Source organism: Pectinophora gossypiella, chromosome 4 (genome assembly GCF_024362695.1).
Source record: "Pectinophora gossypiella chromosome 4, ilPecGoss1.1, whole genome shotgun sequence".
Taxonomy (NCBI): domain Eukaryota; kingdom Metazoa; phylum Arthropoda; class Insecta; order Lepidoptera; family Gelechiidae; genus Pectinophora; species Pectinophora gossypiella.
Genome location: NC_065407.1, coordinates 8,272,040 through 8,297,528, shown reverse-complemented (window position 1 = coordinate 8,297,528; position 25,489 = coordinate 8,272,040). Strand labels below are relative to the sequence as shown.

Here is a 25,489-nt window from a genome sequence, read left to right as displayed (position 1 = left end):
AGTAGGTATTTACCTGTTGCTACCTCCTACGACCAGTGGACAAGTAAGATAGAGTCAGTCCGGCTCCCTAGCCGGTCACATAACAGTGGGGACTTTGTAATTAAGATTAGGTTTATGCCCCTGCCCCAGGGACATCACGAGGGTATGAAGGGCTACTCATTTTAATCCTAAATAGCTTGCGATGAGTTTACATGAAGTTTCAATGAACTTTACCGACCCTCGGACTTGTTACTGACCCTTGAAGGATGGCCTTTACCTGCTTATACTGAATATACATATAAGTCATCATCTCCCTAGCATTATCTCATTTTTCACAGGTCCGGTTTTTTACAGAAGGGACTGCCTGTCTGACCTTCTAACCCGCGAAGGGAAAACCAGCCCAATACAGATTAGGTCACATACCTCCGAAAATGCTTTTCTCGGGAATGTGGGTTTCCTCACGATGTTTTCCTTCACCACTGGGCACGTGCTAATTATTTATGATCCAAATATGAATACGAAAACAAATTCGACAATCATTGATTTAGGCCTGTGCTGGATCCGAACCTGCGACTTCAAAGTGAGAGGCAAGCGTTCTACCAACTGGGCTACCAACGGCAACGGCTCCACTGAATATACATAATAAGTACTTACAATGGATTATTAGACAAAATGTTTTGGGCTAAGAATGTTTGCCTTAGTATGAATTACTTATTTGTTTTTTCAATCTTCAGTTTAGGTAAGCGGACCTTGTGAAAATGGGATAACGCTAGGGAGATGATGACTTATTTGCTTCTTTTTGTTTTTAGGGGAAGATAGTTATTTAAGTAAAAACAAAACAGTAATAAAGGGGAGGGTGAGTGGAAGATCAAAACACTTAGCTGTTTTAATTTCGCGATATCATCGGAAGGGTTGTTTTGATGTTTTTGTGGAGGTTCTTTGTAAACAAATGCGGCGTGAACCCCTGCATCTCGGGCTCATCAGATCTCATGGCAGAATGAACATGATCAAAGTGCGCATCGGGCCGCCGCGCCGCCGCGCCCGCGCCGCCCGCAACCACCGGTGTGCACCAATCCGATGAATTAACTCATAAAACACGGTTTACTCCAATTTCATAAATTTTCACCTCGCACGAATAAAGCGGGATAACACGAATTAATGCTTTTGCTTGTTCAGTTGAAATGGGTGAATTAATTTGTTCAGCAACGGACACTTTATATTGTATGAAATGTGTTTGTATTACCATGTATAGCGTGGGCTACCAAACGTTTTTTGTTTTAATGTGAGGGCCAAAGAAACGGTCTACTTATAATGTAACTTACAATGTGATGTTGTAGACAAACGAAAACATTTTCAGAATAATTGCTTCCTCTATATAGAGTCTACAATTTGTAATAGCAAGGATCATTTTGTAAGTTTTAAGGTTTTAGTTCATTGCAGTAGCATTACCATAACTTTATATTCACTCAATGGCGTCGGAAGTTACAGTGATGTCGTAAATTCTACCAACTTACAAACATGCTCGATAGATATTCCGAGCCAAAGTTATGCCATTTCTGTCCGTGAATTAAATTATGAAGAACGTTGTTTTTTATAAATCATATTTACTTTGGTAGGTAGGTACCTACCACCTATAGTAAAATGTCGTAATCGATTGCATAAATATATTGCTAAGAGAGCAGGAAGGTAAATAAGAATAAGTAAATAAAGAAGTCGTTTCGAAATTCCAAAGTTCATTCATTAAACGTATATTTTTAAAAATTTTATAAAATAATTTATAAAAATAACAATGCTTATCAAATGACATGAGAAAGATGAATTCTAAAAATAAGTAAAAATAAATCCCTAAAAATACATTTCTATAAAAATATAAAAGATATAACTAAAATAAAATTAAATTATAGAAAATTAAAAATGTAAAATATATGCTCGAAAAATATGAAAATTATAATTTTGTATTGTATGTAGGTGCTTTGGTTGGTGATTGTAGAAGACGACGCTGGATGTGACTTCATACGAGGTTCTTGCGACTGATCTTCATTCGCGTGTACCTCTGCAGCCATCGCTTACGTTGTTCATTGGAGCAGCTGATTATATCCTCCGATGTGTCGGGAAACGACATATGAAGAACATCGCTGTAGAACGAAGATAAATCAATTACAACTCTAAGTACTATAAGTACGTAAATATGTATTTGTAATTCCGTAGGACAAGTAAAGCTGTGACATATAGTAAGATTTGTTTCGACAACATTAATTGAAAGTATAAGGCCTGACGTAGAAACTCGGTATCCAGTATTACCACAAATGAAAAGAAAGTAGTTTCAGTTTGTATGCCAGTTTTATGGGTATAATTATCTAAAATAAAAAAGTATAGTATCTTACTCATATAGATGTTTTTTTGGCAGGTCTATATCGGGGTAGAGTTTTACAGGTATTCCCCCGGCCGTTACACTTCTTCTGCTGGACACGCTTTTCGTACTTAGACTTGACTGTCTGTTTAGACCAAGTTAAAAAGTTTGTTTTAAGTTCAATTCATGCAGAGGAGGTAGATTTCTCTAGTATTCCGAAGCTTTTTTTTTTTTTTTTTTGACGTGACTTATTGTAGATTTGCCGCAGATGGCATTAACTACTTGGCCGGACAAATGGGGAGCGCTGAAGGCTCTCACCCGGTACAACGTTCAAGACAACAGGCCTGAGGGTGCCCAGTTGGGCGCGAACCTCGGCTCAGGGCGTCGTCTGAGAGGAAAAATATTTGAAAGAATTAATCGACCCTAGTGGGTCGATAGCGATAAGCGCTGAATGAGGGAAATCGTCGACCACGCCGGCGGGGTCGGTATCGGGGACCAGGTATTCCGAAGCGGGGAGCGAGTGTTTGTATGTAACTGCAGCGCGATTCTCCCCGCTGGTTTTCTATCGCTATAGTGGAAACCTCGTAATCGCCATTTTGAAAAATGACATTCGGATGTGATTTTTGTTTCCAAAAACCCGCAATAGACTACTTTCAATCGAAGTAATAATTTGTGGTCTCAAATTCACCCGGATTGAATTTAATTGAAAGAAATTGAGGTGTGTTGAAGACACGTCATTATGTAATTTTTCAAAAATGCGCTTACGTGGTTTCTCTATAAGGTGATGATATGGACGGGTAATGACAGGTGTATACAAACTCGGAAGTAGGTACATAGTATAAAAAAAACTCGTCTTTGGAACACTTCCGGCAGCTACAAGACTGTAGCTGTAACACCACCACAGCTATCTCCTAAACATCACTATTCGGAAGAATTTCAAGTAAATATACCTGGGTCGTTCTTCTTTTTTATCGACAATGATCTGTCCTTCGTTCTGCTTCTGATAAGTTACCTTTTAGAATTTTGTTTTATGTTTGCATTGTCCAAAAATATAGTTATCTTATTATACTCAAAATACAAGCAAAATACTAATCGGTTCCTCAATTAGTCCTTAAAGTAGCTTGATTGTTTTTCACAAAATTCTGTGACAGAGTAGTAAATTGAAATGCTGTCTCCGATGAAAAGGACCACTCTATCACAATATTTTTTGGAATGCGTCTAAAAAGAAAAGCATGTTACCAAGATAAAGAGAACCACTAAATTGTCCTCTACAGACACATCTTTATATGATGTTTTAAAATATTTAATGCCGTTGTAATTTTAAAGATGTTAAATCCGATAAATTGAGAAAATGTCTTTTTATTGTCGATAAAAAAGAAGAACGACCCACCTATATTCTTGTTTTATACTTTTTAGAGCATGATTTTTTCGTATTCAGGTTTTAGTTTTTAAACTTAATTTTTTTTTCATATGTATACGTACGTCTACCACTAGGTTGGTGACGAAGATAAAATGTTAAAGGATATATCTAAAACCATATTATTAAGTACAAAGTCTAACGGCCCCCGTCGACCAGTGGTTGAGCGCTGGGCTCACGATCCAGAGGTCCCGGGTTAGAATTCCGGTAGGGACATCACAAAAATCACTTTGAGATCCCTAGTTTAGTTAAGACATTACAAGTTGTTCACTTGATTGTCCGAAAGTAAGATGATCCGTGCTTCGGAAGGCAAGTTAAGCCATTGGTCCCGGTTGCTGCTTCCTAATGTAAGTCGTTACATGAGCTTTTCTTCCTTTGAGCGGCTCAATAATAAACCTGACATCAGGGTTGATGACGTTGGTAATCCACCGCACAACCCAAACGATAGGAGAAGAAGTAAAAAGCCTTACTTATTAACAGAAGTTGTAGATTTATTACATGTGTCAGGTACATTAGGTAGCGGGTTCAGCACAGTATCGAAATCTGCTCGCGGCAACCCCAAGATACCAACAACAATTCTTTCATTTTTATAAGTATCCTCTGGACCAGACACAGCATACTTTAAGTACCTGAGTCGAGGAGTTAACCTGAAAATACCGACCACTAGTTAAAAATTACAGATAAACATAATTAAGACGTGTACTACATTCAAGATAAATTATGAAATTGAGATTACTAAATAAAAGATACATCTAACTAACGATAAACAATCTATTTTTTTCTATTTAACTTATTTATGAATTTAAATCATGAATAACGTAATAATAAGTCAGACATATTGTCACCTTTTCTATGACGTCACAGTGGGCTTTTTCATATCAACATAGCAATTTCGTGTTTTGACTTTAGTAAAAAGTAACTGGTTTGACTAGTTGAAAACTAGCCAATTATCATAATTATAATGTAACGATACCTTTTTTTTACACAGATAGACCAAAAAATCCAAAGATACTTAAGTAATTTTTTTTGTTTTTTTTTGGTCTTTATTATTTTAATTTTCTCCCCTCTCGGACTCTGATCGCATCAGACGTGTCTACAAGTGATTAATTTATTTACTTTTTTCTTAAAAAATAATTTAAATTCCGATACAATAATATAACGAAATAATAGGACTGCATAAAGATAGCAGTAGTGATTAGTTTGTACGGTGCCGACGCGGATACCTACGTGTACAGTACTACAAACACAAGAAAACAAATTCCAGCTACGCGGATACCGAAGAGGCCTACCGTAAGTGGACGGATAGAATTTTTGTATGTAACTATCGATCTGCGACCAGAATACGAGACCTCTCGTTAGTACAACTGATTGCTCGCAAACTCTTTGTAATTACTACGAGCCTGGTACTTTCTTTGCGTCGCTCACTTCTTCGGCATTCAACGTCACACGGGCTCGATACAAGTGCTAGCCAATAATGATCAAGCGCACGCCTCCTCCCCCTTCAACGCCGAGTACTGCGCCTGCGACGGCTCAGCTAATAAGCGGACCAATACTACAACATGCGGGGTCGGAGCCTTCGTTAAATTCACCGGACTTTGTTACTGCGCGTAACAAACGCAAATACGTAGACGATGACAAAGAAGAACTGCGTGAGTTTATGGCAGAAATGCGCGTAATGTTCTCCTCTTTTAGTGAAAAACAGGATACTAAAATTGATAATATTCTGACCACTATTAACTCCATGAAGGCCCAAAACGATGACATTGTGAAATCATTAGAATTTTTGTCGCAAAAATATGATGAAGTTAAGCTGGAAATAGAAAAGATTCAGCAGGAGAGGAAGGACTACAAGGCTTATATTCAGACACTGGAAAATAAAATAGAATTCATGGAACGAAAATCATTTTACCCATGCATTGAGGTTCGTAATATTCCACGGGCCATAGAACGCGAAAGTAAACACGATTTATGTGAAATTGTTATGAAAATTGGCTCGACAGTTAAATCGGATATGGGTATATCGGATATTAAAGATGTCTATAGGACAAGCACAAAGCTATCTGAAAACAAGCCGATAACTGTCGAATTTACGAGCGTTCTTAAAAAAGAAAATTTTCTATCGTCTGTAAAGAAATTCAACAGTCAACAACAGGATAATCATAAACTTAATACCACCTACTTGAAAATTAAAGGACCGCCTAGGCCAGTATACGTGTCGGATGCACTTTCACAAAAAGCCAAAAAGCTCTTCTACCTTGCCAGGGAATACGCTAGCAAAAATAATTACTCCTTTTGCTGGACATCCTATGGAAATGTATATTTGCGCAAAGCGGAAGGAATGCCACTAATTAGAATCACTAATGAATGTGATCTTTCTAACTTACCTAAACAACAATGACTAGATCTTATAAGTAATAATTTCGCCTCACATGTATTCACTCTTAATAACTTTAACATGTCTTGTTTTGTTACTTTTAGAATGGCTGCTGTAAAAATATTGATACTCGTATTACCATGTTTTTACCTATTATTGTTTCACATGACACATGTATTTTACTTACACATCGACACACACCGAAACTCAATTACATACACTTACACCAAAGCACACACACAACTTCACATTTTTCCTCAACAACACAATTTCACCATCTCCTATAAACTTGAAGTACAATCAAAACTTTCCTCACGGCAACTTAGCTTCTACAATTTTTGGCTCTCACTGCATACCGTACCAACTCTGAATCTGTTTATAAGAACTTCGATATTAATTACTAACCAGCTCTTTATTATGAACATCTTTAAAATCGCCTATAAAATTCGCGGATGTAAATAATCTTATACGTAGTCTTGATTCATTCCAAGTGTCTGACTCTTTAGTTTGCATTGCCGAAGAGGTCTCGTCGCATCTCACCCGACCACAAGATAAAACTAAAATACTATGTCAAAATATTTGCAGTTTATCTCGAAACTTTGATGGGCTATTAACATTGATATCTCGTATTAATCTAGACCTTGATTTTCTAGTACTAACTGAGTGTTGGTTAAGGTGCTGCCATCAGAACTTACCAAAACTGGACGGGTTTAATGTGTTTCAGTCTAGTGATAATTATAATAAAAATGATGGAGTAGTGGTGTACGCTAGTAATTCGTTGTCGTGTTCAGTTCTTGAACCTGTATTCCCCGAAACTAACTGCCTAGTAATAAAAATATCGACACACACGGCTATCATTGCCATATACCGTCCTCATTGCTTTAAACACAATGTGCCACTTTTCTTGTCGTCACTTGATGTTGTGTTGCGAGATCTTAGGTACTTCACTAATATCATTCTCGTTGGGGATATTAATATTAACATAGCCCCCGATAGCACTGAACAATATTTCGAGGATTACTTGACCCTACTGGCTACGCACGGTATGTTACCTACCCATACTCTGCCAACTAGACGAGCCTCATGTCTAGACCACTTCATGCTTAAAACTCACAGAAAAAGTACCACCTTTGTGTTGCATTCCTCTATCACTGACCATGAAGCTATAGTTCTTTGCATGGATGTCAAGCAATCTAAACTCGCTCCAGTGGTTGTTTCTAAAACTAACTATGTTGCTTTAGATGACACCATGGCTTCACTTAATTTTGACGCAGTGTTAACATCTAGTGATCCAAATGTTGCCGCAAATTTACTTGTTAATCTACTGTCACAAGCCCTAGTATCCAACACTAAGCTATTACGTCTACCTCGCCGCGCTCGGACTATCAAACCATGGATTACAACGGGCTTGTTGAGATGCATAAGGAATCGGGATTCAATGCACAAGAGACTTAAAAATCACCCTAATGATACGGTTCTAAATATAACCTACCGCAGGTACAGGAATTTTTGTAATGATATTCTAAAAAAAATAAAGCGTGAATATCAAAAGAAAGAAATACAGAAAGCCGGTACAAATAGTAAAAAACTGTGGGAAGTTATAAAATTAAATAGTAATATAAGTAAAAATAAGGATTCTGCTGCTAATTTGTTAAACATTTCAGCGACCCCGTCTGATTCTATAAATGTGGTAAATGACTATTTCGTCAGCATAGGTAAATCTCTGGCTCTGAAAACTCAAATGTCAAATAACAGACAAGACGCCCCTAATACTAACAACAATAGTACACCTCACTCTTTTGCTTTATTTGACACTGACGAGGCTGAAGTTGAGAGAATTATAATTTCTCTAAAGAGTAGCTGCGCCATGGGTTGGGATGGTATCCCTTCTATTTTCTTAAAAAGATATAAAGACCTGCTGGTCCCCCCTATTACTCATGTCTGCAAGTTGGCTCTGTCTACTGGGGTTTTCCCTGATGCCTTCAAAAAAGCCGTCATAAAGCCTATTTTTAAGTCTGGGAATCGAGACCATGTGTCGAACTATAGGCCTATTTCTATACTTCCTTCTATATCAAAAATTCTGGAAAGGATCATGAACAAGAGGCTTATCAAGTACCTCGAAAATAACAAACTACTATCACCTCGACAATACGGTTTTCGTGCAAATAAATCAACCACAGACGCTGTTCATGATCTTACCGAATATATTGTTTTGAACTTGGATGAGGGTAAAAAATGTTTATCTATATTTCTCGATCTTGCCAAGGCGTTCGACACGGTTTCGATTCCACTACTTTTAAACAAGATGGAACGATTGGGAATCAGGGGTCACACGCTAGACCTATTTGCCAGCTACCTTAGACACCGTCGCCAACTAGTAAAAATCGAAAACCATATTAGTGTGGAGTTGCCGGTCACATATGGTGTTCCGCAAGGGAGTATTCTTGGTCCCTCCCTTTTCTTGATATTTATTAACGACCTATGCAATATACAGTTACTAAATGGGAAAATAATATCGTTTGCTGACGACACCGCTCTCGTTTTTCAGGCCAACTCTATTCAAGAACTTTATTATAATGCACAGATAGGTTTCGACTCGGTGTTACAATGGCTTGGTGATAATCTGCTTACAATAAATGTTGATAAAACCAAATATATGTTATTTTCTATTCAAAATGCACCATGCCTTCAAGATAACTTAAAGCTAACTGCTCACACTTGCAGATCTGTCATTGCCCATTCTTGCTCGTGCTCCAATCTCGGCAATGTTACTTCCATTAAATATCTAGGAGTTACCCTTGATCATAGACTTAACTTTCAAGCCCACATTAAACTTCTTTCAGGACGGGTCAGAAAATTAATATTTATTTTTAAAAACCTTCGTCATTTAGCAGACCAGAAAATAATTAAAACAGTATATTATGCATTAGGCCAATCAATTTTAAACTATTGTATTCTCATTTGGGGGGGTACACATAAAACATCTCTAAAAAGGCTGGAGGTAGCTCAACGTGCTATCCTGAAAGTCGCAACATTTCGACCATTTTTATACCCGACATGCAAATTATACGAAGAATTTAATGTTTTAACGGTTCGCCAATTATTTATTGCTTGTATCATTCTCAGGAAGCACTCTGAGCTGACTTTTGATCCAGCTTTCTCTTTAAACAAGAGAAGACACGACCTTGTATGTCCAAGAAAATCGCATAAAACTGCTTTCGCCAAAAGATTCTATACTTTCCTTGCCCCTTTCTTATATAATAAATGCAATTCACTCATCAAAATTTATCCGTTAAATGTACACCAATGTAAAAAGTCAGTTACTGAATGGTTACTCAAACTAAACTATAATGAAACAGAAAGGATATTGGAAGTAATCTCATAGTATAATGCAGTTATGCACTCTCATACAATTAATTATTATGTGCATATTCAGACTGGCTATTATGTTTGATATTGGATACTGTGACCACTATGTTGCTGGTTGTTCTGGCTGATTAGGTGGGTACTAGAATAGTGGAACACAGTATTGACTGATTCTGATCCCAAGTTGACCTAACGTAGGGCTATCTCTGGTTCCCACCGAATTTGCACTTAGTCGCACACACACTCACACACACACATGCACACTCACATACACATACACATAGACACACACACCACACACACACACACACACACACACACACACACACACACACACACACACACACACACACACACACACACACTTCAGTTGCAGCTGTTTTTATTGTTATTTCCCTTTTTTTATTTTGTATACCTTCTGCAAATACTTGGGAATCATTAATAATGTTACTTGCCATTATTGTTTTCCGGAGGTGGAGACCTGGAGCCCTAAAATACAGGTTATCCTAGTTTAGGCTCCAGCCTCTACAATACCTGTATTGTGTAACAACATTGTTATTATATTATTAAGTACCAATGTAAGTTTTGTGGAGGTAATAAAGTTTATTTACTTACTTACTTACTTACTAATTTTGGTTGCTGTAGCTCGAATCTGTCAGTACTATTCAGAGGCGGAGGACAGGAATCCTAGTATGGCTTTGAAATGTACTAACTACACTGGGCGCCACCATCCCACTCAAGGCAAGAGGGAAACCACTGCTCTATTTTTCCCAAAATTTTTCCCAAGCGTAGCTCTTAAATTAGTGATGAATTAATGCATGAATTTGTGTAAGTACTTATTCTATTCAGGGTTATTTTGGTCTGCTTACTTTATTATAAGTAAGTACTTAATATTATTACTACGTAGGTACATTAAATCTAAACATTTTATAAATTAATTTCGCAGCAATTTTCTTTCCATTTTTCGGTGTTTTCCACGATCTCTATACCTGTCTTGAGGTACCTACCTAATGTGTGTCGATCTGCGACATCGCTCAAAGGTAGGCGACAAACATGTCCGGCCGAATTCAACCCATAAATACATACATAAACTAACGCCCATTTCTTATTGTAGATTTGCCGCAGGTGGCATTAACTACTTGGCCGGACAAATGGGGAGCGCTAAAGGCTCTCACCCGGTACAACGTTTAAGACAACTGACCTAAGGGTGCCCAGTTGGGTGCGAACCTCAACTCAGAGCGTCGTCTGAGAGGAAAAAAATATGGCTGCCTATTTCGCACCGGGGTAAGCAGATACTATGGAATTCCATATGCTACCAAGTCCACCCCAATTCTATTACCGAAACCGGGCTGTCGAGGGGAGGCCTTTGCCCAGCAGTGGCATCTTATTGGCGAGATTAGATTGGATGATGGTACGTACGAATCGTATTTAATGACTCCGAGGCCAAGCATGCGGTAGTCTGTGGGTCGTGTGCAGAAAACCTCATTGATGAAAGGGGATCGTGTCGTAAGCTTCTTGTCGTGCCTCACGCATTGGCCCAAGAGCACATTGCGTTGTTCAGCACTCATCTTGCCGACGTAGCCCGTCTGCAGTGAATGCTCCACAGAGTTGAAGATCTCCGACTTGAACAGGCGATTAACTTCCAGTTCTACACACACATTATCCTTTTAACGTAGTGGCAGATAGAAAAGAATCGATCGACCTAATCATTTAAAAAAGCAATAATTGCAATTTGACATTTGCGCATATAAAAGTAAGTGCGCAATGCAAACAAATGTCAAATAGCAATATTGCTTTTTTAGATGAATTGCTATTTGATGTGGCCATTTTAACCCCCCAGGTCGTTCTATTTAATAGTAGGTATTTATATAATGTCATATTACTCCACGTGTAGTACGTTCCACTATTCAGCACAGGAATTACTTAGGTTTAATAAGTTGAACCTGAGTGTTCCCAGCGCGCGGCTAGCTACATTTCAAGAATACCTACAGATACATGTGCCAGGTAACGAACAGTCTATTCTATAGCCTGTTGGGTAGAAGCCTCCTCTCTATCAACCACGCTGCTCCAGTGCGGGTTGGTTGTGTTCTTGGTTGGCTAATAGCCGGGATCAAGAGTTCAATGTGTACCTCTATCGAGAAATAATACTACATCTTGACAAGATCTTACCAATACGGTTGAAGTTTTTTCGTCCCAGAGCCATCCATATAATTTGAATGGACGTCCGTATCAGACTCTCGAATAGGCGCATATCTCTGTCCGCTAGGGAACGTCTCTTCTTTTCTTTCCCCATATGATGGAATTTTTTTAATTCCCCAGCACCTATAATATATCGGTTATAAAAAGCAGCCGGTTGGTTGTTGGATTGTGTCTTTTCTAACATGGTAAACAATTGTTATGTGGGCAATAGGCCCTTGTTACCATAATGTTCATTATAACATCCACCTTAGGACTTCGTATCATCATTCATTGTTTGTGTAGATACAAATATAGTTCTGCGAGATACTTGTTCCTGATGATTGACTAATGATACATACCAAGTAGCATAGAGCAGTATTCTTTAGCCGCCAGCAATCTGAGGTCAGCTAAATCTTCTCGATATCGATTTTCTATTGTTTCGGACATTGGCGTTCGTACTTTTGTCTCCGACTCTTTCATACGTATAGCCATTTTGTCTTCGATCTAAATAACAATTTATTACTTAATACTGGATTACTTTGTAACCTAAGAGTAACGTGAACTTGTCATGGTAAGAAGTAAATAAAATACATGACTACTAATAGATACTTGCTTACCTACCTGTGGTGAGAAATTTAATCGAAGCAAACCAACACTGGCAGTCCTACTGCGTTAAGACTTCTGCGTGGTTTCTCTTTATTTTTACATTTTCATACATGATGAAACTCAGCACTAGTAAAATTACTTACTAATGCCTCTTCTGTTATTAGGTAAGCAAGTGTAGTACCTTGGTCTGGTTAAGTAAGTTGGAAATAGCTTTTTTTGTAAGTAAATAGACCCCGAAATAAGAGACGAACGAGCAACGAAAATATACCGTACATATTCTACATATTATTTTCGAATTGATGTGGTATATAGACGTGAGCTTATGTTATCTGTTTGAATACATACTAGCTCAGTGGTTCCTAACCTTTTTAATGTCACCCCTGTGAACAAGTATAGAAATTGAGTTTACCCCTAATTTAAAATAATTAAAACTACACAAATCCGAACTAATATAATATGTTTACTATGTAAGAAAATGCACGTTTAGGTAACTAGTAAAGTAATATATAAATCACGGAGTTAACTAGTATGAAGGTTGAAATTGCTTTGCAAGTTTGACAATATTAGGTTCTGTTTAACTCAACGCGCATTTCATGCCACGCTCAACATTCAGACGGTTTCTGGCATTTGTTTTTAATGTAACATGAGTTATAATACTATTTCGTGCCATCCCGTGTTTCCCCCCTAGAATCTCCATTTTACCCCTGAGGGGGTAATTACCCCCAGGTTAGGAACCACTGTACTAGCTAAATATATATATACTAGCTTCACCCACCTGTAAATAGTACTGACAGCAAAGAATGAGCGCCCTTATGAATCTTTCAGTGGTTGGAAGGTGTAGCATATTTATAAGCAATGGGTTCATTATATGCGTTGGGGCAGTGAATAATGCAATGTCTTTCACGTCCTGAACATAAATATTGTATTTTATTACTTACCTCTTAGATATATACTACAAAGTATGTAAGTACTTGTAGGATTTAAGAACAATAAATTCATTGTTGTAAATGGTTTGAAGAAATATGTACCTATTTAGTACCTGTTAGAAAAGAACCGTTCGACCTAATATCGACTGATACGTTACTATGCTAATTTAAGTATTTTATATTATTGAAATATAATCAATAATTGCACTGAACTGTTTGTTCTGTTTAATAGTACTTACTTACTATATTTTACATTAGGTATTCACTTCCTGACCAAGTAGTTTAAGGGCATCAGACGCAAACCACGTCAAAAAAGGTAGGTAGGTATTTAGTTACTGTATTTTAGGGAAAACGAAAAAGTCCTAAGTTTATGTTTATTGTGCAATAAAGACTTAATGATTGATTGAAAACGTTGAATTATTTACCTGTAGTGTTATTACATCCGGTTCTCCTGTTCTCAATTTCCTCATATACCGACGACGGAATCTCATCTACAATTGAAATAATTTATAAAATAATAAAGGAACATACCTAGTGTGCAAACAATTTTGATAAGAGTTGTCACGCCTAACTTTTCAACTCCATAATTTCTACACGCGCGGATAAAGGGTGCTGTACTACAGTACAGCGTAGGTACACTACGCCATTGTCTAAAGTCTACAGGGTCTTGTGGTCGACAGACGATGTAAGTCGTAAATAGTAGAAACACTAATAAAGCAGGTTTCAAATATCGAAGATAAAAGAGCGTAGAGGATATGGGGTTATGGCGCTTGCGTATATTAGTTTATCTTTCCAAAGATATATTCAGTGATTGCGCTTTTTTGTATTTGCGTATTGGTTTTTGAGATTAAATAACTAAAATTACCTGTTCCATCACATCTAGGTTATCTCTGAATTCGATGTTCCCCAGCGGAGCCTTTATGGCCACAAATGTGCTTACTGGCTCTTCCTCTGCGGCATCACTGCACAGAAAAAAATACAAGGAACCTTAGAACGCAAGTAACTGGCAGAATTTTTACCATAATACATAATTAAAAAGTAAATCAGGTTAGTACTTATAATTTCTGCCATTGATTACAATCTTTACCATAATATCGTATTAATTATAAAAATAAACTTATATTTTTAAATTAATTATAAATTAAATAAAAACCTTCATTACCAGGTGCTTTTTGGATATTTGAATGGTCAATTCTACGTCAAGTTCCAGAAGGACTAAAGGACTTGTATCAACACAACAATATGATTTTTCAAACACCAGGAAATTTGTAGCTACACTAAATATTAAGTTCTAAAGTTGGATGTTACGTAGTGATAAACATTTTTCTATTGTGACATCGTAACGAAAACTTTGACGGATGATTCAGACCATGATTCTGAGTTAATATCAAGTGGAATTTTCCGTCGCAAAAGAATAGAACTGAAAAGAATTAAAAAAAAACACTAAAATCTTCATAAATTTTCCGACAGGAAATTCCACTTGATATCAACTCAGAATCACTAACACCCATACCTACCTATATGGCTACCTGTATGTGTATACGGGATGTAAGTGACATCGTAAGAAGGATGATTCAGCTCATTATTCTGAGTTAATAACTTTGGAATTTGCCATCACAATAGTATAGAATTGAAAATAATTTAAAAAAACTAAAAAAGAATCATGAATTTTGCGACGGAAGATTCCATTTGATATCATCATCATCATATCATCCAAGCCGTGTTCGGCGACGGCGACTCCTAAATGTCTACCCCAGGTCGATGTAATGATAGGCTCTAATGTGGCTAGCAAAACCGAACTTCGATTTGAAGGTTCGACGGAAGATTCAATTTGATATACGATGTCACTAACACCCTGTATAAGTTGTGGCTGAAATTAGCGCAGGACCGGATAGGATGGTACAAAATGGAAAGCCTCAATACCGGTGGGATGATGCGAGCTGATTGACGATGATAATCATCTCATCCCATATTGATACCTAGTTCATCATGTTGGAGTGGAATTAAACCCTTCCACTTTTACATTACTAGTGATGCTAAACAGCTGAGAAAATTCTGGGGATTCTTTACTACCGCTAAAGCAGTGAAGCTAAAAGTGTAGAGGATTAAGGCCGCCAATATTTCTGTCTTGCATAGGTATATTTAACAACATAACATAAGCTCACGACTATATTCCAATTGGGGTATTCAGAGGTACATCCATTGCAAGATGAACAAAGGACCCACACATCATCGAGCATCTGTTAGACCAGCTCTCAACAACTCTGAATTGTTTTGTGAATATTTACTTTGCATTTAATGTTTTATGTCATAAAGCATAACTATTCGAAGCGATACCCCGAGGAAAAGCGGCATAAAAAACTCTACCATCTGCTTTACCTGACGAATATCAGTGTCCCGAGACAGTCATTCCACATCCAGTGTCCATCCTCATACAGTCCACCTGAACTACTGAGATCATCTTCCATTGTTATCGACTTGGTTACTTTACTATTTATCTTCTTTTATTTAATTATTCTATTATTATTTATTATACCATGCTATTAAAAAATGGACCTATTTTCTCGTTGGTATTCAAGTTGGTATGAAACATAGACTAACAAGGAGTACTTATTGAAATAAAAAAACTTCAAATATGACATGTGCCTATAAAAAATATTTAAGTAGCTTGAACCTTTTTGATCAATAATATAAGTTTTTTTCAGATTTTTGCATGCTTTTGACCAGGCAGGGCTTGAAAACGGTTAAGGTTACTCCGGTATAAAATTACAGTACTTACTTACTGATTTTACGATCCAATAGGAAACCATACTGGTATGAAATTAGGCGTAAGCTTAGGCCACAACCGCTTTCAAATCCTGCTTTTAACTGACGCTTATAAAAAGGAAATTCCATCGGAGCGTCTGTCTACGCATCGGAGATACCCCTGTTGCCTCTATGCATGGAAGTAATATAATCTTTTTGTAATAAGAACTAAAGCAGCTAATAATTCTCTTTGTAAACGTAGTGATTATATTCTCTTTGAATAGGTAGGTACGGAGAGAAATCTTGAGAAATGACTTCAGAATTTTGTCATTCTTTTACTAAGTTTTTTTTCTATTTACGTCGATCATTGAATTTCTATATAAATAACATTGATATTGAAGTTATTACTTAAGTATTACATATCACTAATCTAGTTATTTTTATTTATTTATTTACTTTTAGATATTTTTATGGTTTAGTCAATTTTTGAACAAATGGTGTGGAAGATTGACTTCACTTTGAATTCTCCCCACAAAATAGGTAATTCAGTTTCGACAAGCATTTTCTTCTAAATACAATAACTAGAAGAAAATACTTTTCTAAATACAAGTTATTTCTTAAGTATGTTTGCAACCGGTTTTTACCTTTTATAATTACATTTCATTTCAAAATATACGCGACGTTACCTCTCTAATAATAGAGAGGTAACGTAACTCAATCGTTACGTTATTCGATTCGTTGGCCTTATGGCCAATGAATCTCGTTGGCCATAAGGCCAACGAGATTCATTGAGTCAAAAGCCGGAACGTTGGCTAAAGATTAACTTTATATTTATTAAATTAAGTCATACACTAAAGTTTATTTAGATTTGTAATAACTTTAACAGTAGGTAGATCCAACATTAGGGTGATAACACGGCACTCGTCCTAATTTCCATCAAGCAACGCCATTATAGTTTTTGTATAGTTTATAATAACTTTCTACTAAGTACTACTAATACCATTATTTGTTCTTGGCTTTTATACCCATATATATAGGTAGATAGGCAATCAAGAATCTCGTCGTTATGGCTGATGATGATGATGAAGGGAGTTTCGGTGGTGAATTTGAGAATGGTCACTGGGCGTGGGATGAAGTCAACAACGAATTGGTCTTTGTGAGGTATCTACACAACACAATAATTACTTTTCTACGACTGTAGATTAGATTGCAGGCGCAACTGTTGCCATTTGCAGGATGGATGTTTTTTTTAGATAAATCTAAACATAGCATCACGCCCATATGCCCGAAGGGGTAGGCAAAGGTGTATAGTATACACACCCACTCCTCGCCTTGATTTTATAATTCTTTCACCTCATCAAGTATAGAATTTTCTATAGAAAATAAACGAAATTTACGTTGTCTCTATAAACGTTTACAAGTTCCTTGCCATTTAGTGCCAGGGCACCAAAATCAAGGAAATATATACAAATTATATTCGCAATTGGATGGGAGTATACAAATTATATTCGTAACTAAAGGGTAGCGAATATAAATTTTGTATACTTATTTTATTATCAAAATTACTTGCAGTGATCTTCCGCCTGAGCTCGTCGAGACTGTTGCAGTAACAGTCAAAGTGCCGACAGGAACTGTCGAGTTCAGGGATGATATTGACTTAATAGAGCAGGTGACATACTATAATTAAATCTTATATTATAATCAATACAATACATAGTATAGAAGTATGTCCTTTTGCATGTCCCGGCTAATCTGTGTATCAAGTGGATACCACCAATATTCTTACAGTGAGTATCACGTGGAATTTCCTGTCGTAAAATTCATGAAAATTTTAGTTTTTTTTTAATTATATTCAGTTCCATACTTTTGCGACGGAAAATTCCACTTGATAAATATTAACTCAGAATCAGAATCATTCCCCTTAGTATTTTTTTATGATGTCACTTCTGTCCTGTATAAGTACTTACCACCTGCATTTAGGTCGGTATTTTTTGTACTAGCTAGGTGGGTACTGATTATATTTATTTTCCAGCTTCGGTTTCGTAAACGTTACCAAAGAAAGCTAAAGTTGGGCCAACCAGACATAATAACGGTGCAGGTATGAAACGTATATCAACATTTTAAAGGAAAGTCCATGGCGATGTTCCGATTATAATACTACTTATTTTTTGAATTAAAGGGTCAATGACCCGTGGTCTTAAAGGCTTTATTATACGACGCGATTTATCGGGCACAATGCGTCGGGATCAGGCGTTATAATACATTAGATGGGTGGGGCCTCGATTTCCTCATACATTAAATATACCTACGCGACGCGATATGTCCGTTGAATCGCGTAATGAAATAGGACCTTTGACACGTTAACAGTCCCCATACAAAATGTTTTCACTTCCTTGTAAGTACCACATATTACTTTAACCTTTGCTAAGTTGCCCGGGGTCCAAGTGGAACATCCGCCTTTAGTGCGTACCTGGTCGTTCCTTAGTGACCCATGTATGGGTCACGGACGTATAGAGCTAGTCTATCATGACCTGTATATGGATCATTCCACTGTCAACGTGTAAGAAAAATCGAATCCCAACTTAAAGTGATGTTTATGATCCAATACTATGTTGTGTTTTCAAGTGGTCGTTCCTTAGTGACCCATGTATGGGTCACAAACGTATGGAGCTAGTCTGTCATGACCCGTATATGGATCACTGGACTGTTAACGTGTAAATGTCAGAAAAAATTAATCACAACTTAAAGTGATGTTTATGATCCAATACTATGTTGTGTTTTCAGGATGTGAAGGACTTGGCACTATTCACGGCGCCCGTATCCCTGCTCAGCCCTATGCTTATAAATATGCTACACCTTTCCACTACCGACAGATTTATTCGTGCATTAATTCTTTACTGCCAATATTACTTGGAGGTGTGTCTCTTACGTTTTATATTTTTCTTTTCCGTTGCATTTTATCAGGGAGATTTACCCGGCATTGTATTTGTGGATGGTGACCGCTCAAGGTTTCTTCGTGGGTCGAAATGTACTTAATGTAATAAAAAGGTTACAAGGGTATACTCAAAGTTTGCTAAAACGAGATTGCTACTTAGCAATAAGGGCGCCTCTTGTACTCTTTCTATTTCGCTTTTGTTTTGTATTTCCTGTGTATGCAATTAAAGGGCATGTAAAATCAGATTTAGTAGGTACTATCTATTTCCTGTCATCGTTAGAAAAGATTGTTGTCTTACAATTAAGTGCCGCCGTAGAAAATGGCTCTATTCAATTTTATTAAAATATGCTTTATTACGCGAAAATAATAGGAAATAGTTTAGGCGATTTCTTCCAGACAACCATAAGGCGAGAAAAATAAACAAAGACGAAGATGACGGGTGCAAATAAAGTAATACAACTACAAATAAATACATGCACAATAATAAATATATATACATAATAATAAATAGATAATATACCTAGGTATATAAATACATGTATACATAACACATTATACCTATATTATATATATATACTTAGACAAAATCATATATATTACTTGATTATTTCAGATTGCAGAAGAAATGTCGAATCGAATTTTGGAATTAGAAACTAAAGTTCGTACACCGTACTGTGATGTACTAGAACACACATATCGAGAAAACATAAGTGACCTACGAACTCTGGTTGCTAAGGAATACTGTACCATGCTCATAGGTGAGAAGAATAAATTCACAATTTCACAGTCACATTCAATGAAGGATATTCCAAGTCATGTTTCCCAAAAAAAAATATAGATGGCACTGTACTATGTTACCTTTTCATTCCATGTATGACAGACATATGCATCTTTTATCTTTGTTTTTGGCTAAATGATGGTCAGCCATGGTAATCACCCGTGATCTGGACGCATCAAGCGTGTTGGAAAGGTAGGTGTAATCAATTTGGCATAACCCCTTATGCCAAATTGATTCATCATCATCATCATCAGCCCATTAACGTCCCCACTGCTGGGGCACGGGCCTTCCCTATGGATGGATAGGGAGATCGGGCCTTAAACCATCACGCGGGCCTAGTGCGGATTGATGGTTATTAACGACTGCTAATGCAGCCGGGACCAACGGCTTAACGTGCCTTCCGAAGCACGGAGGAGCTCGAGATGAAAACTTTTTTTTTTTGATTGTCAAATTGATTACGAAGGGGCAAATGCAGATAAAAGCTCTTTAACCGAATAATAACCGCATGAGACCATTACAGGTGGCCACGATACGAAGAAGTTCCATCACATGGGTCCTCAAAAGAAGAGAAGGTCTCTATCAGACAAAGACGCCCGGCTGTTTGAAACCTTGTTACGTATATGTATTCAGATCGTATGGCTAGCTTTGAGTCGCCGATCTTTCAATCAGATTGGTAAGCACAATATACTATATGTGGGTTTCTGAACAGTATAGCGTATGGTACTGGTGGTACAGTGTAAGTAGGCCAATAATCAAATCGGACATCTGCCCGATTCCTGGCGATTCCATTCTTTTCTAAAGGGGAAATAACTCACCAGGAATAAGTTACAAAGTGGGCTGATAGGGGAAAAATGCGTCTGACAATCACTTGGAATGGAGACATATCATTATTGCGATCCTCAGTAATGAGGACCGATGACAAAGTACCTATAGGTATCTAACTTGTGTAGTTATAGAGATCTTGTCTCGTGCAGGTTGTGAGGTGGATGACCGACCTCATCAACTCTGATGTCAGGGTTATTATTGACCCGCCAAAGGCCCTTGTTATGACTCAAGTAACGACTATGAGTACTTACTTACATCAGTATGTAGTAACCGGGAAGAAGGCTTAACGTGCCTTTCGAATCACGGACCGTCATACTTTTGGAGAATCGGGTGATGAGTCCGCAATATGCTAATCAAAATGAGGTTCACTAAGTGATTTGTGCCGTGCCGAGGTTTTTCTTGCAGCTTCTTTTCCCCGGCTATAACGGTTGTGAGAAGCTACAGTAGTCTTAGACGTTCGTTATGTTAAAATAGACGATTCAAAGTGTAACTATGTTACCTACTGAATAAAGATATTTTTGAATTTGAATTTTTGTAATATTCTTAACCCGGGACCTCCAGATTATGAGCCCAATGCTCATCCAGTGCACCAAGGAGTCCGTGTATAAAGATGAAAAAATATTGCAGAGCTGGAGGTGAACCGCGTGTTCAAGTCAGAGATCTTTAACTCGGTTGAGCACACGCTGCGCACCAACTACATCAGCAAGATGTCGAAGGAGGAGCGCGGCGTGCTGCTGGGCCACTGCGTGCGTCACGACAAGAAGCTTAACACGCGTTCGCCACTCATCAATGAGGTCTTCTGCCATCGCCCTATCGACTACCGCATGATGGGGCTCGGAGTCATCAAATATGACGAGTTTGTATACTTTCATTATTTTTATAAACCGATTTCAAAAAAGAGGGAGTTTATTAACCGATTTCAAAAAAGGAGCACAATAGTGTAAATACAGGGTGTTAGTGACATCGTAACGAAAACTTTGAGGGATGATTCAGGCCATAATTCTGAGTTGATATCAAGTGGAATTTTTCGTCGCAAAATTATGGAACGGAAAATAATTTAAATAAGCTCTAAAATTTTCATGACTTCTCCGACAGGAAATTCCACTTGATATCGACTCAGAATCATGGTCTGAATCATCCACTTCAGTATTCGTTACAGTGTCACTAACACCCATACCTACTTGTATGGCTACTGTATGTACTTGTATGGGGTGTAAGTGACATCGTAACGAATACTGAGAGGGATGATTCAGCTGATTATTCTGAATTAATATCAAGTGGAATTTTCCATCGCAAAAGTATAGAATTGAAAATAATTTAAAAAAACTAAAAAAATAACATGAATTTTGCGACGGAAAATTCCACTTGATATTAACTCAGAATCATGGTCTGAATCATCCCTCTGAGTATTCGTTACGATGTCACTAACACCCTGTATGTATGTTTCAAGCTACAAATTGTATTGCATTTTATTGGATTAAATATCGTTCAACTTAAGGCGAAAGCAGGTTTTATCATAATTGGCTTAGTAGTTTTAAAATGATGGAACAAAGATAAAACAATTATCTCGTTGATGTCTTTTGTATGAAGGAATCCCCTAGCAGTTAGTATGTAGTTAGTACGCAATGTGAAGTTGTGAGAAATCACTTCGTTTCTGACGTCGCTAACGTAGCTGAAATTTTGGTGATTCTGATTTGCACCTTTGGTATTGTCAATAAAACACAATATATTTTAGCAAAAACTTGCAGATACGTCAGTTCGCAAAGTTAGCCACGACTTATAAGTATCATGAAGCCGCGGATGCGGGGGCGGGCGTGCGGCGCGGGACGGGTGATAAACATATACATATTTTACAAAATATTTTCTAACTACATTATGTTCTTATTCATCATTTTCAAGACTTGACGACATTAACCATCATCGTGCGTTCTTGTAAAAGTGACTGTTTGTACCAGATTGACTCCTCGGCTGCGATACATGCTGATGGCGATCGGAGGCCCAGAGGAGGACCTGGTGGAGATGGGCGTCACCGTGGGCATCCTGGGCATCTCGCGTTCCTGCTTTGACACCATGCTCCACGTGCTGCCCACTGTCCTCGACAGCCACAAGAAATCCAAGTCTTCTTTGTATGATCGCTACTAATAATACTAATAATGCTTGAGTAGGTATAAATAATGAAGTAATATGTAAGTAATAAGAGAATGTGGATTTTGGAGTCATTTTCGGAAACATTTTATTGTTTCAATATAGTTTTCTCGTACGTTGTTAAATATATATTACCCGAAGGTACCTATGATGCCATCAAAGGTATTTTCCTTCATACGATGAAGAAAAAAGGGCAATCAGCCACGTGAAAAGACTTGTGTTATTCAAGGGTCTTATTATCTTATTGTTTGTTTGTCTCAACAGTAGTTCAGCTTCGTCCAGTGCTCCTGGGTTCAGTAAGAGCGCTACTGCTTCCGTCAAGAGTACTGGGTCGATGAAGGGTTCTCCTTCGTCAAAGACGGTAGACAAGTTGTATGTCTACAATAACATCATATTACCAGAAAAAGACGAGGTTGAGTGAGTATCATTGTTTAAAATTTGTAAATATAAAATAAAGAGTAAAGAATATATGTATAGAACGGTAACTCTCTGCCAGCACGCTCGCATACGCAGTATTATTCCTTATTCTATAGTTTTAAAATATATTATATTTTTTTAAAAAGCTTTTAGTTGCTAAGGAGGAGGAGTAAGGGGAGAGCGTGCAGATTTTGTCTCGCTCGCACTTACGTGTTAGGCGACACATGGTATATAAGAATGTTATTTTTGTATGGAGTGTTCGGAGTATGCTAGTAAGCAGTTTCCAACTAGGCAAGTCCGTTACTTTTTACTAAACGTCAAAACACGAATTTACTATGGAATTCGTATGAAAAAGCAACCTATGACGTCATAGAAAAACGTGATAAAAGTTCGTACTTTATATTACATTTTTTTATTAAAATTCATAAATAAGTTAGAAAATCTTTTTTCTCACCTTTAGATCTGTCTTTATTTACTAATCAGAATTTCATTATCTATCTTTGACCTAGGAAACTACCCAATGCAGAATACCACCTTTTTCTCATTTGTAGATATAATTTTAATTAATGTTTCAATAGTTATGATATTATAATAAAATTAACAAGTTGGCGATGGGATTGATAATTATATCAATATACGGTTCATTTCCCATTATAAGATTTCGTGCCAAAGGTGGCACGTTACCTATGGACCAATTGATGCGTTGGCTACTCCATTAGGAGTTGTGGGCGTGAGGTATGTCAAAGAAGACTCGCCCCTTGGAGTACGACATTGCTTTTCTACTCTATTTATTACACGTGTATTATTATTTATTTGTATTCCCGGCAGACCTGAGTTTCCACAGTCCTTCCCCGATGAGAGTGCGCAGGTGCGCCCCTGCAGTGAGACTCAGCGCAAACGCTGGCAAACAAGACTCCATCGTCTACTGCATCCGCCGAAGAACAAACGTAAAAGTATTATATAGTTCTTTAATTACCTGCACTTGAGTTTCTTTTTAGCGGTACCACGCAATTTGATTTGCCTAAGGTTTGTGTAAGGGTTGTTACAGGAACTGTGATTGAAGATCTTTTCGTTAAAATTCTTTTTGACGAAATTATTAACTTCTGATATTTTTACTTTTTTGTCGATTGGACGCCACTGGCCGGTGGAAAACAGCATGTAGAGAACTTTTCTGTAACGACTTTTTGTACTAAGTACTAAGGTATTTGTCCTGTTTTGAGGCTTTGTTAGCACGATCATGCTTTTGTAAGATACAGTCGCAGAAACAGTAGAATTCGAAGTTACCAGCATATGACCGAATGGTAGTAAGTATAGAGTTTCGTTGTTTAATTTAGATTTAACAGTATACAGAGAGAGAGAGGTTAATAATGATGTTAAAATTACTTATAAAATAGAAAATTCACCACGATTGTAAGTCACTTAGCTCTCTGTTATTATTAATTTAATGCTATTGATTAATATATATATCATTACTTATCCAAAAATATTTTTTTTATTTCATTTTAATATGGCTTTTTCATAGTATTTGATACTTTGTTTTCGGTGTACGGTCACGAGCATTAATATGTATAGGTACACTTTGTCTTAGTGCGACAGAGTCCTAAAGTGGGTACATTATATTGCTCATGACTATATAGTGAAGGTTAGACTAGTAAACCTTCGGAATTCATAAATCCATTATTTCGATGGAGTTTTGACAGGATAATTGCCTCATAGAATATGGGCATGTGCTAGTTACCTGTCGATGGCTGATATATGATGGAAATTGGATCTATTTTGCTGACATTCACGTGAAATACCGGAAATAAAACGAATTACGTAACAATCTTCATGTCTTAAGTTCATTAGTCATTGCGTTTTATGGGTAAAGTACTTCTACTATCCCTCTGTATTAATTAAAAAAAGGACCCATTATAAAAGGGTCCTAGTAGGACGTACATTGACCAAATTGGAGATATCCTAGGAAAAGTTTAGTACGACCTACACTGAACGCGTGCGTGTATGTAACGCTTGATGGAAGCAGGGGGTAAGTGTGTCATGATCGAAGCAAGTGGAATTCCATAATTTCCTCTTACCTCGGTGGGAAATAGGCGTGACTTTATTATGTATGTATTTATTTAAAACTTCGAATAATACCAGTTGCAAATGTATTTACTCGGTAAATACGACAAGTTACTTGGGCCCGGTATCCTGAGTTTTGATCACCGTGGACCGGTGGCGCTTGATCTTTGAGGTGCGGTTTAACCAACGCAGGCGCTGCGCTTCGTTGACGAGCAACGGCCGGAGACACTTCTCGGGAAACTCAGCGGGCATCGGCATCCTATTCGCAGATAGATCATTAGTGTTTCATCTCATTTCGTCATCCATCACTTTGAATGAAGATCCCAATTATTCTGATCAATATGCTCACAAGCTTCGCAATGTATCTACAATAGATCTACAATGATC

The 25,489-nt window shown here is 37.3% G+C and overlaps 2 protein-coding genes across 2 annotated transcripts; one reads left to right on the top strand and one right to left on the bottom strand.

The window, feature by feature from the left end:
• Positions 1–1,990: 1,990 nt before the first annotated feature.
• Positions 1,991–15,664, bottom strand: LOC126366429 (protein phosphatase 1 regulatory subunit 36-like). Its single transcript, XM_050009537.1, has 9 exons — positions 15,576–15,664; positions 14,062–14,158; positions 13,622–13,687; positions 13,046–13,177; positions 12,024–12,168; positions 11,656–11,808; positions 10,906–11,134; positions 4,217–4,393; positions 1,991–2,114 (listed from the first exon to the last, which is right to left on the bottom strand). Exons 1-9 carry the CDS (start codon positions 15,662–15,664, stop codon positions 1,991–1,993), a joined length of 1,212 nt encoding a protein of 403 aa, XP_049865494.1.
• Positions 15,665–17,007: 1,343 nt separating this feature from the next.
• Positions 17,008–24,005, top strand: LOC126366427 (protein phosphatase 1 regulatory subunit 36-like). Its single transcript, XM_050009536.1, has 10 exons — positions 17,008–17,102; positions 17,514–17,610; positions 17,974–18,039; positions 18,726–18,857; positions 19,490–19,634; positions 20,175–20,327; positions 21,107–21,335; positions 22,435–22,605; positions 22,889–23,041; positions 23,870–24,005. The coding sequence occupies exons 1-10, from the start codon at positions 17,008–17,010 to the stop codon at positions 24,003–24,005; spliced, it is 1,377 nt and encodes a 458-aa protein (XP_049865493.1).
• The last annotated feature ends 1,484 nt before the right edge of the window (positions 24,006–25,489 follow it).